Source organism: Nicotiana tabacum, chromosome 1 (assembly GCF_000715075.1).
Source record: "Nicotiana tabacum cultivar K326 chromosome 1, ASM71507v2, whole genome shotgun sequence".
NCBI classification, from domain to species: Eukaryota; Viridiplantae; Streptophyta; class Magnoliopsida; order Solanales; family Solanaceae; genus Nicotiana; species Nicotiana tabacum.
Window position 1 is genome coordinate 204,089,446 of NC_134080.1, and position 11,814 is coordinate 204,101,259.

At 44.1% G+C, this 11,814-nt stretch overlaps 1 protein-coding gene across 1 annotated transcript; it reads right to left on the reverse strand.

The window, feature by feature from the left end:
• Positions 1-10,533: 10,533 nt before the first annotated feature.
• Positions 10,534-11,336, reverse strand: LOC107806666 (uncharacterized). The gene is made up of 2 exons (XM_016630868.2): positions 11,073-11,336; positions 10,534-10,851 (listed from the first exon to the last, which is right to left on the reverse strand). The coding sequence occupies exons 1-2, from the start codon at positions 11,334-11,336 to the stop codon at positions 10,534-10,536; spliced, it is 582 nt and encodes a 193-aa protein (XP_016486354.2).
• Positions 11,337-11,814: the final 478 nt, after the last annotated feature.

Genomic DNA, 11,814 nt, shown 5'->3' on the forward strand with positions numbered 1-11,814 from the left:
GATCTGGTTTTGGTCCGAACCTCATGTTTTGACCAAGTGGGCCCGGGGTTGATTTTTAACTTTTGGAGAAAGTAATAGAAAACCTATAATTGAGCGTTGGGTATGAATTCTTTACCATTTATTGATGTTGTTAAATCAATTTGGACTAGATACGAGTTGCTTGGAGGCGAATTCTAAAGGAAAAGCGGTGTTTGAGGCTTGAGTTGGTCGTGGATGTTCGAGGTAAGTGTTTGGTCTAACCTTAGCTTGAGGGATTATGAGTTGTGTCCTATTTGCTACGTGTTACTTGTTGAGTACGACGTATAGGTATGGTAACGAGTATCTATACATTGGTATCAAGAATGACCGTGAGTCTTAAATTGAAATTGTTGTGTTCTTAATAAGTACTATGAATGCCTAAGTTGTTGATTCTCTGTGTCGAGCAAGGATTATGATTATTCTCGTGGAAATTGCTTATGGTTGGGTATTGTTCCTAGTTGTGGTTTCTTTTGTTAAGTTAGATGTTGGAACAAGTTTGGTTATAGCTGATTTTCCCTTGCCAGGCCGTATTTACTTGTACTGTCGATTCCCTTGCCGGGATAGTGTTGTTTCTTTATTGTTCCCTTGCCGGGACTTTCTTTGTGATTGGTGTTGAACTGTATTTGTGGATCGGGTTACACGCTGCAACAACCTTATATTTGGATCGTGTTGCGTGCTGCAACAATATTATGTTTGGACCGGGTTGTACGCCGCAAGATTAATATAATTGGATCGGGTTGCACGCTGCAACAGTAATAAATGATATGGATCGGGTTGCACGCCGCAATAGTTTTTTTATGATTTGGATCGGGTCGTGCGCCGCAACAATAGATAATAAAAGTATTTATTGATTGGTTACGATTTCCTTATTCTTTTGGTGTGAATTTTAAATTATTCTTTATGCTTTTCCCTTCAATTACTGTTGGTAGATGATATTTCCCGCAACATGTCCCCCTCCTAACTTCAATTGTCTATTTCTATTTTATTTTCCGCTGTATATGATAAAACTGCACAGGTTCATTTGGTAGTCTGGTCCTAGCTTCGTCACTACTTCGCCGGGGTTAGGCCAGGCACTTACCAACATATGGGGTCGGTTATGATGATACTACACACTGCACTATGTGCAGATCCCAAAGCGGCAACTTTTGGACCGTAGCTTTTGTGGCTGCCTTCAGTACAGTCGGAGATTTTGATGTAGTCCTGAAGGCGTCTGCAGGCCCCGACATTCTCCTCTATCTTTATATTCTATTTTCATTTACTTTAGAGATAGATTGTATCTTTCTTTCCAGACAATTATTTGTAGTATTCGTAGATGGTCCGGGTTATTATGACACAGGTTCCGGGTAGAGATGTACTTAGTATTATCATACTTATTTTTGGCTAAGTTATCAGATTACGTCTTCCGCATGTCTTTATTTATTGTTAATATTTCACTGTTGATCGTATGTTGTTTAAACTATTAAAAAGGACTAACTAAAAGAGTTAGTGAATCTATAATACTCAGCTTGCCTATCTTGCACGAGTAGGCGCCATCATGACTCCCGAGGGTGGGAAATCCGGGTCGTGATAAGCTGGTATCAGAGCTCTAGGTTACATAGGTCTGAGAATTCACGGACAAGCTTAGTAGAGTCTGAGGAATCGGTACAAAAACGTTTGTATTTATCCCCAGAGGCTACAGAGTTAGGAAAAACTTCACATTTATTCTTTCCTGTCGTGCTGTTTGGTTTCTCAATGCTAATTGAATTTTTACTCTGTTCTTTCGCAGATGGCGAGAACACGCGCTTCCTCATCCACCGATCAGCAGCCTGATCCCCCAGCAGTAGCTCCCACGAGGGGCAAAAGGCGAGGCCGAGGCCGTGCTGGAGGCTGAGGTAGGGGTAGAGCTCATCCTAGAGCAGCAACACCAGCGACGAAGCCTCAGGTTGACTTTGATGATGAGGTTTCGGCCCAGATAGTTCTAGTGGGCCTAAATTAGGTCCCAGAGGGGTTTATTGCTACCCCAGTACTGCAGGATTCTCTGGTCCGTCTAGTGGGCCTTATGGAGAGTGTCACTCGGGCAGGCTTGCTTCCTGTAGCACCAGCCGTCTCTCAGGCTGGAGTAGGTGCCTAAACTTCTGCTACTCGCACTCCGGAGCAGATGGCTCCCCAATTTCAGACTCCAGTAGCTCAGCCAGTTAGAGTAGTTCAGCCTGGTGTGGTAGCTCAGATCGATGATGGAGTAGGTATGTCAGCCGATGCTTTGTGGAGATTGGACAGGTTCACCAAGCTCTTCATGACTACTTTTAGCGGTGCATCTTCTGAGGATTCCCAGGATTATCTAGACAGCTGTCATGAGGTTCTCAGGAACATGGGGATAGTGGAGACCAATGGGGTCGACTTTGCTACTTTTCGCTTGTCTGGATCCGCCAAGACTTGGTGGAGAGATTATTGTTTGGCTAGACCAGTCGGATCACCAGCTTTGACTTGGGAGCAGTTTACTCAGTTATTTCTAGAGAAGTTTCTCCCTATCACTCAGAGAGAGATCTATCGGAGGCAGTTTGAGCATCTATAGCAGGGTTCTATGACCGTTACTCAGTATGAGACCAGATTCATCGATTTGGACCGTCATGCTCTTATCATACTTCCCACCGAGAGAGAGAGAGAGAGGGTGAGGAGGTTCATTGAGGGACTTATTTAGCCGATTCGACTTCAGATGGCTAAGGAGATAGGGAGTGAGATTTCTTTTCAGGAGGCAGCCCATGTGGCTAGGAGAGTTGAGATGGTTCTGTCGTAGGGAGGTAGTCAGGGGTATGACAAGAGGCCTCATCATTCCGGCAGATTCAGTGGTGCCTCCTTTGGAGGTAGGGATTCATATGGTAGAGGCCATCCTCCTAAGCCCTTTCAGTCAACACTTCAGGTTTCTCAAGGTGCTTCAGGTGGCCATGGTTCTCATATGCAGTATTCTGATCAGCATCCCTACAGTGCACCACCAGCTCGTATTAGTGCACCGCTGCTCTAGAGTTTTCGGGGTGGTCATTCAGGTTGCCAGGGTCAGTCTCAGTTTCCTCAGCCGCAGCACTTAGGTGGATGCTTTGAGTGCGGTGAGTATGATCACATTTGGAGGGCTTGTTCGAGATTGGTGGGTACTCAATCATAGCAGTAGGGTTCCCTATGGTTCAGGCACCAGGTGTTCCACCACCCGCTCCGCCAGCTAGGGGTATGGGTAGAAGTGGTAGAGGTGGAGGTAGAGGTATTAGAGGTGGAGATCAGGCAGATAGAGATGGAGTCCAGCCGGCAGCAGGACGTCCTAGAGATGTAGTTCAGAGTGGTGGGGCCCAGCCCCGATGTTATGCTCTTCCAACGAGGTTTAAGACTAAGGCTTCTGATGCAGTTATCACAGGTAATGTTCTGGTTTGTAGCAGAGATGCTTCAGTTCTATTTGATGCAGGGTTTACATACTCCTATGTGTCATCTTATTTTTCACCGTATCTAGTAATTCCTAGTGACTCCTTAAGTGCCCCTGTATATGTGTCTACACTAGTGGGTGATTCTATTATGGTAGATCAAGTCCATCGTTCGTGTATAGTTGTGATTGGGGGTCTTGAGACTCGTGTAGATTTGTTACTTCTGGACAAGGTTGATTTTGATGTCATATTGGGGATGGACTAGTTATCACCTTACCATGCTATCTTGGACTGTCATGCCAAGACTGTGACCTTACCCTTGCTGGGTTTACCTTGTTTAGAGTAGAGAGGGACTCCTGGTCATTCTACCCGTAGTGTTATCTCTTATGTGAAGGCTCGACTTATGGTTGAAAAGGGGTGCTTGGCCTATTTGGCATATGTTTGTGATTCTAGTGCCGAGGTTCCTTTTATTGATTCTGTGCCTGTTGTTTGTGAGTTCCCTAAGGTATTTCCTTCAGACTTGCCGAGTATGCCACCCGATAGGGATATTGACTTCTGCATTGATTTGGCTCCGAGCACTTAACCTATTTCTATTCCTCAGTATCATATGGCCCCCCCTAAGTTGAAAGAGTCGAAGGAGCAGTTGCAAGACTTGATTGAAAAAGGTTTTATTAGACCTAGTATTTCTCCTTGGGGTGTTTCGGTGTTGTTTGTTGAGAAGAAGGATGGATCAATGCGAATGTGTATAGATTACCAGCAGTTGAACATGGTTACAATCAAGAATAAGTATCCATTACTGAGGATTGATGATTCGTTTGATCTACTTCAGGGTGCCAAGGTATTTTCGAAGAATGACTTGAGATCTGGCTACCATCAGTTGAGGATTAGGGCATATGATGTCCCTAAGATAGCTTTCCACACTCGGTACGAGCATTATGAGTTCTTGGTGATGTCATTCGGGTTGACAAATGCCCTAGTAGCTTTTATGGATTTGATGAACCGAGTGTTCAGGCCTTACTTGGATTCGTTTGTGATAGTCTTCACTGATGATATTTTGATCTATTCCCGCAACCGAGAGGAGCACGGGCAACATCTTAGAGTGGTTCTTCAGACTTTGAGGGATAGTTAGTTGTATGCCAATTTTTCGAAGTGTGAGTTCTGGTTGAGTTCAGTTACATTCTTGGGTCATGTTGTATCAACACAGGGTATTCAGGTTGATCCAAAGAAGATAGAAGTAGTCAAGAACTGGCCTAGACCCGCATCAGCTACAGAGATCTAGAGTTTCTTGGGTTTGGCAAGTTACTATCGTCAGTTTGTGGAGGGATTTTCGTCCATTGCAGCCCCGATGACTAGGTTGACCAGAAAGGTGCCCAGTTCAGGTGGTCAGACGAGTGTAAGGCGAGATTCCAGAAGCTCAAGACAGCCTTGACTATGGCACCAGTGTTGGTTTTGCCTACAAATTCAGGGCCATATACAGTTTATTGTGATGTATCTCGAATTGGACTTGGTGCGGTGTTGATGCAGGCTGGCAAGGTCATTGTCTATGCTTTGCGATAGTTGAAGATTCATGAGAAGAACTATCTGGTTCATGATTTGGAGTTAAGAGCCATTGTTCACGCATTGAAGATTTGGAGGTATTATCTGTATAGCGGGGCATGTGAGGTGTTCACGGATCATAAGAGTTTGCAGTACTTGTTCAAGCAGAAGGAGCTAAATTTGAGGCAGAGAAGGTGGTTGGAGCGGTTTAAAGACTATGATATCACCATCTTATATCATCCAGGAAAGGCCAATATGGTGGCCGATGCTTTGAGTAGGAAGTCAACCAATATGGGCAGCCTTGCTTATATTCCGGTCGGTGAGAGACCGTTTGCCTTGGATTTTCAGGCTTTGGCCAATCAGTTTGTGAGGTTGGATGTTTTTGAGCCCAGCCGTGTGTTAGCTTGCACAATAGCTCCTTCTTTTTTATTGGAGTGTATCCGAGATTGGCAGTATGATGATCCTCATTTGTGTGTCCTTAGAGACATGGTGCAGCACGGAGGTACCAAACAGGTTACCTTAGGAGATGATGGAGTTTTGAGATTGCAGGGTCGAGTTTGTGTGCCTAATGTAGATGGACTCCGAGAGTTGATTTTAGCGGAGGCCCATAGTTCTCGGTACTCTATTCATCCGAGCGCCGCTAAGATGTATCAGGATTTGTGGTAGCATTATTGGTGGCGGAGAATGAAGAAGGACATTGTTGCACATGTGGCTCAGTGTTTGAACTGTTAGTAGGTTAAGTACGAGCATCAGAGGCCCGATGGTTTGTTCCAGAAGATTGAGATTTCTGAGTGGAAGTGGGAGCATATCACTATGGACTTTGTTGTTGGACTCCTACGGACTCAGAGGAAGTTCGATGCAGTGTGGGTTATTGTTGATAGGTTGACCAAGTTATCACATTTCATTCCTGTGGCTGTCTCCTATTCTTTTGAGAGGTTAGCTGAGATCTATATCTGGGAGATTGTTCGTTTTCATGGTGTTACCGTGTCTATCATTTCGGATCGAGGTATGCAGTTTACCTCACATTTTTGGAGAGCAGTTAAGCGAGAGTTGGGCACACGGGTTGAGTTAGGCACAGTGTTTCATCCTAAGATGGACGGGCAGTCAGAGCGGACTATTTAGATTTTGGAGGATATGCTCCGAGCTTGTGTCATTTACTTTGGAGGCTCGTGGGATCAGTTATTGCCTTTAGCATAGTTTGCCTACAACAACAGCTACCAGTCGAGTATCCAGATGGCTCCTTATGAGGCTTTGTATGGTAGGCGGTGTCGGTCGCCGGTTGGATGGTTTGAGCCGGGAGAGGCTCGATTGTTGGGTACAGATCTAGTACAGGATGCCTTGGACAAGGTCAAGATCATTCAGGATAGGCTTCGTACAGCTCATTCCAGGCAAAAGAGTTATACCAACCACAAGGTTCGTGATTTGGCTTTCATGGTCGGTGAGCGGGTATTGCTTCGAGTGTCGCCTATGAAGGGCGTGATGAGAATTGGGAAGAAGGGCAAGCTTAGCCCTAGGTTCATTGGCCCGTTTGAGATTCTTGATCGAGTGGGAGAGGTGGCTTACAGACTTGCGTTGCCGCCGAGCTTATCAGCCGTGCACCTAGTGTTTCATGTGTCCATGCTTTGGAAGTATCACGACAATCCATCCCACGTGTTAGATTTCAGCACTATCCAATTGGACAAGGACTTGTCTTATGAGGAGGAGCCACTAGCTATTTTAGACCGGCAGGTTCGTTAGTTGAGATCGAAGAGTTTTCCTTCTGTTCGTGTTCAGTGGAGAGGTCAGCCCGCTAAGGCATCGACCTGGGAGTCCGAGTCTGATATGCGGAGCCGTTATCCCCATCTCTTCCCTGACCCAGGTACTTCCTTTTTATGTCTGTTCGAGGACGAACGATTATTTTAGAGGTGAAGAATGTGATGACCCAAAAGGTCATCACTTATTTTAGAAATAAATTATGTGTTTCGAGGCTTTTAAAACCTCTTTCAATATCATCTCGATTTGCGTGTGCAGTCCGGTGCGTAGCCGGAAAGCGATTATGTGAAAATCTGTGAAAAATGATGAATTTTAACTTTAAAATGAATTTAAGTTGACTTCGGTCAACATTTTGGATAAACGAACTCGGACCCGTGATTTAACGGTCGTGAAGGGTCCGTTGGAAAATATGGGACTTGGGCGTATGCCCAGAATCGAATTCCGAGGTCCCAAGCCAGAGAAATAAATTTTTAAAGGAAATTGTTTTATGGAATATTTAGGAATTTTTGGAATTAAAATGTATTTAAAAGTTGATGGTATCTGGCCTGTATTTTGGTTCCGGAGCCCGGTACAGGTCTTATATGTGATTTAGGCCGAGCCTGTGAAATTTGGTAAGAAATGGAAGTTTTTTGATGTGATTTGGACCCGTAGTTGTAAAAATTGATACCTTGAAAGTTTAGAGGTTTTTCTTAGATTTCTATGCTAAATTCATTGTTAAAGATTTATTTTGGCGATTTGATCGCACATATAAGTTCATATGATCTTTTTAAGTTAGTATGCATGTTTGGTTTGGAGCCCCGAGGGCCTAGGTGAGTTTCGGATAGGTTTTAAACTTAGAAAAAAAGTTGCAGGTTTTTCAGTTTCTGGTGTTCTGGTGTGTTGTTCTTTGCGTTTGCGGAAGGACTCTCGCGAATGCGAAGGGTAAGTCAGGCTAAAGGAATTTTCTTTCTACATGAACGCAAAGCTTTGGGAGTGTTTTCCTTCGCAAACGCGGACCTGCTATCGCGAACGCGAAGGCCTTTGGGCCTGGGCAGGGGGAGAGGTATTTTACTCTACGCGAACGCAGCCACTTGACCGCGAACGCGAAGGCTCTGGGGGCTGAAGCTCCGCGAATGCGAGCCTATGATCACGAACGCGATGGCCAACTAGGCCTGACCCATTGCGATCACGACATATCCATCACGCACGCGATGAAGGTCTGCCCAGTGATTTTAAAACAGAAGCAAAAACGACCAAAACCCATTTACTTCACATTTTCGAAATTTGGGAGCATTGAGGCGATTTTCAAAGAACAATTTCTTCCCCAAAACAATGGTAAATGATTCTAAACCTTTTTCTTTCGATTTCTTATTGCATTTCGTCAATTTTTATCCTAAAATCTAGGGTTTTTATGGTCGAAATTAGGAATTTGGGTAGAGTTAGGGCTTTTTGATTTATTGGGATTTAGACCTCGTTTTGGGGTCGGATTTTGAAACTAATTATATATTTGGGCTCGTGGGTTAATGGGTGATCGGGTTTTGGTCCGAACCTCATGTTTTGACCAAGTGGGCCCGGGGTCGATTTTTGACTTTTGGGGAAAATGATAGAAAACCTATAATTGAGCATTGGGTATGAATTCTTTAGAATTTATTGATGTTGTTAAATCAATTTGGACTAGATACGAGTTGTTTGGATGTGAATTCTAAAAGAAAAACGGTGTTTGAGGCTTGAGTTAGTCGTGAAAGTTCGAGGTCAGTGTTTGGTCTAACCTTAGCTTGAGGATTAGGAGTTGTGTCCTATTTGCTACGTGTTATTTGTTGAGTATGATGTATAGGCATGGTAACGAGTATCTATACGTTGGTTTCAAGCATGACAGTGAGTCTTAAATTGAAATTGTTGTGTTCTTACTAAGTACTACGAATGCCTAAGTTGTTGATTCTCTGTGTTGAGCAAGGATTAGGATTATTCTTGTGGAAATTGCTTATGGTTGGGTATTGGTGCTAGTTTAGGTTTCTTTTGTGAAGTTAGATGTTGGAACAAGTTTGGTTATAGCTGATTTTCCCTTGCCGGGCTGTGTTTACTTATACTATCGATTCCCTTGTTGGGATAGTGTTGTTTCTTTATTGTTCGCTTACCGGGACTCTCTTTGTGATTGGTGTTGAACTGTATATGTGGATAGGGTTGCATGCCACAAAAACCTTATATTTGGATCGGGTTGCGCACCACAATAATATTATGTTTGGATTGGGTTGCACGCTGCAACAATAATATAATTGGATCCGGTTGTATGTCGCAAAAGTGATAAATGATATAGATCGGGTTGCACGCCACAACAGTATTTTTATAATTTGGATCGGGTTGCGCGCCGCAACAATAGATAATAAAAGTATTTATTGATTGGTTACGATTTCCTTATTCTTTTGCTGTGAATTTTAAATTGTTCTTTATGCTTTTCCCTTAAATTATTGCTGGTAGATGATATTCCCCGCAACATGTCCCCCTCCTAACTTCAATTGTCTATTTCTATTTTATTTTCCGCTGTATATGATATAACTGCACATGTTCATTTGGTAGTCTGGTCCTAGACTCATCACTACTTCGCCGGGGTTAGGCCAGGCACTTACCAGCACATAAGGTCGGTTGTGCTGATACTACACACTGCACCGTGTGCAGATCCAGGAGCGGCAGCTTTTGGACCGTAGATTTGAGTGGCTGCCTTCAGTCCAGTCGGATATTCTGAGGTAGTCCTGTAGGCGCTTGCAGGCCCCGGCGTTCTCCTCTATCTTTATATTCTGTTTTCATTTACTTCAGAGACAGATTGTATCTTTCTTTCCAGACAATTTTTGTAATATTCGTAGATGGTCCGTGATATTGTGACACCGGTTCCGGGTAGAGATATACTTGGTATTGTCGTATTTTTGGCTAAGTTATCAGATTACATCTTTCGCATGTCGTTATTTATTGTTAATATTTCACTGTTGATCGTATGTTGTTTTAAACTGTTAAAAAAGTCTAAATAAAATAGTTAGTGAATCTATAATACTCGGCTTGCCTAGCTTGCACGAGTAGGTGCCATCACGACCCCCGAAGGTGGGAAATTCGGGTCGTGACATCCTCCCATCCTTTGGCCATATTATAAGCCCCCAAATGCTTTCCCTCGAACGTAGCTGGTAATGAATGTGGAGCTTGTAGCTGTTGGCCTGTGGCTAGCTCAAATGGTGTCTGCCCCGTGGACTCACTCCGCTGCAAGTTATAAGAGAATTGGGCGGTGTCTAGGAGCCTTGCCCAATCTTTTTGATGCACGCTTACATAATGCCTCAGGTAGCATTCTAGTAAGGCATTGACCCGTTCCATTTGTCCATCTGTCTATGGGTGGAAACTAGTGGAAAAGTGCAGCTCCGTGCCAAGTATATTGAACAAATCTCTCCAAAAGTTTCCAGTGAAGCGAGGGTCTCGATCATTGATAATATGCCTTGGTAAGTCCCAATACTTCACCACGTTCTTAAAGAATAGTTTGACGGCTTCCTTGGCTGTGCAACCTAGTGAGGCGGGCATGAAGGTGACATATTTGGAAAATCTATCCACGACCACCATAATAGTACCATAACCATTGGATTCCGGTAGACAAGTGATAAAGTCCATAGTGATGCTCTCCCATGGACGCTCTGCAACTGGCAGTGGCTCCAAAAGTCCTCCAGGCTATTGTTTTTCAACCTTGTCCTATTGACAGACAAGACAAGTTTGCACATAACACTCTATGTCATCCCGCATGCGTGGCCAATAGTAGACTGACTCAACCAAGGCCCTAGTGCCGTTGACTTGGATGACCAGCCCACATTATGTCATGACTCTCTCATATGATCCGTCATCTAATGTCTCCAAACTTAGTCACATAGACTCGCCGACCTGTGGTAAGTAGTAGGCCGTCTTCTATCCAAAACCGTCTCGTCTTGCCTTTGTTGGCTAACTCGATAAGCTGTTTGGCTACTAGATCATGCTGCATGCCTTCTTTTATAGCCTCCCAAATGTCCCATCTTGCTGAAGTGATTGCAGCAAGCTCAGCTTTTCGGCTCAAGGCATTGGCTACAATGTTACCTTTGCCCGGATTATACTCCAGCGCATAATCAAACTCGGCCAAGAAATCCTGCAACCTAGCCTGTTTTAGTGTGAGTTTCTTCTGTGTCTGAAAGTAGCTAGTAGCCACATTATTAGTCTTGACCAATAACCTCGACCCGAGCAAATAATGTTACCATGTACGAATGCAATACACAATGGCAGTCATTTCCTTCTCTTGCACCGTGTAACACCGCTCCGTCTCATTTAACTTGCGGCTTCAAACGCTATGGGATGCTTATATTGCATCAGGACAACACCAAAGGCAAAGTCTGAGGCATTTGTGTGCACCTCAAATGTCTTGGCAAATTCAGGTAACGCCAAGACTGGCTCCTCTATTATAGCTGCCTTAAGGCCTTCAAACGCCTTTTGACAATGTTCCATCCAAACCCATGGCTTGTTCTTCTTTAGTAACTCAGTCAATGGTGCGACATTTGCTAAGTAGCCACTGTTGAACCGATGATAGTAGTTAACAAGGCCAAGGAAGGATCTCAACTCTGTTACCTTTGTAGGTGCCTCCCACTCCTGGATAACACGTACTTTAGCCTCGTCCATGCGTAACTCGTCATTACTAATGACATGGCCCAAGAAGTGCACCTTTGATTGTGCGAACTCACATTTCTCCCTCTTAATGTATAGCTCATTCTCCCACAAGACTTGGAAAACCTTCCTTAAGTGTTCCATGTGATCATCCAAGGTATTGCTATATATGACAATGTCGTCTAGGTAGACTACCACGAACTGATCAAGGTAGGGATGGAAAATCTTGTTCATAAGGGTGCAAAATGTGGCCGGTGCATTGGTTTAGCCGAAGGGCATCACCAACCACTCAAAGGCTCCATATCTCGTCATATATGCTATCTTCGGCTCATCCCCTTCCGCAATGTGAACTTGGTAGTAGCCCTTTCGAAGATCCACTTTGGTAAAGTACTTGGCTCGCCCAAGTCAATTGAACAAGTTAGCAATGAGTGGGATCAGGTACTTATTCTTCACGGTGACCTTATTAATTGCTCGGTAGTCTATGCACAAATGC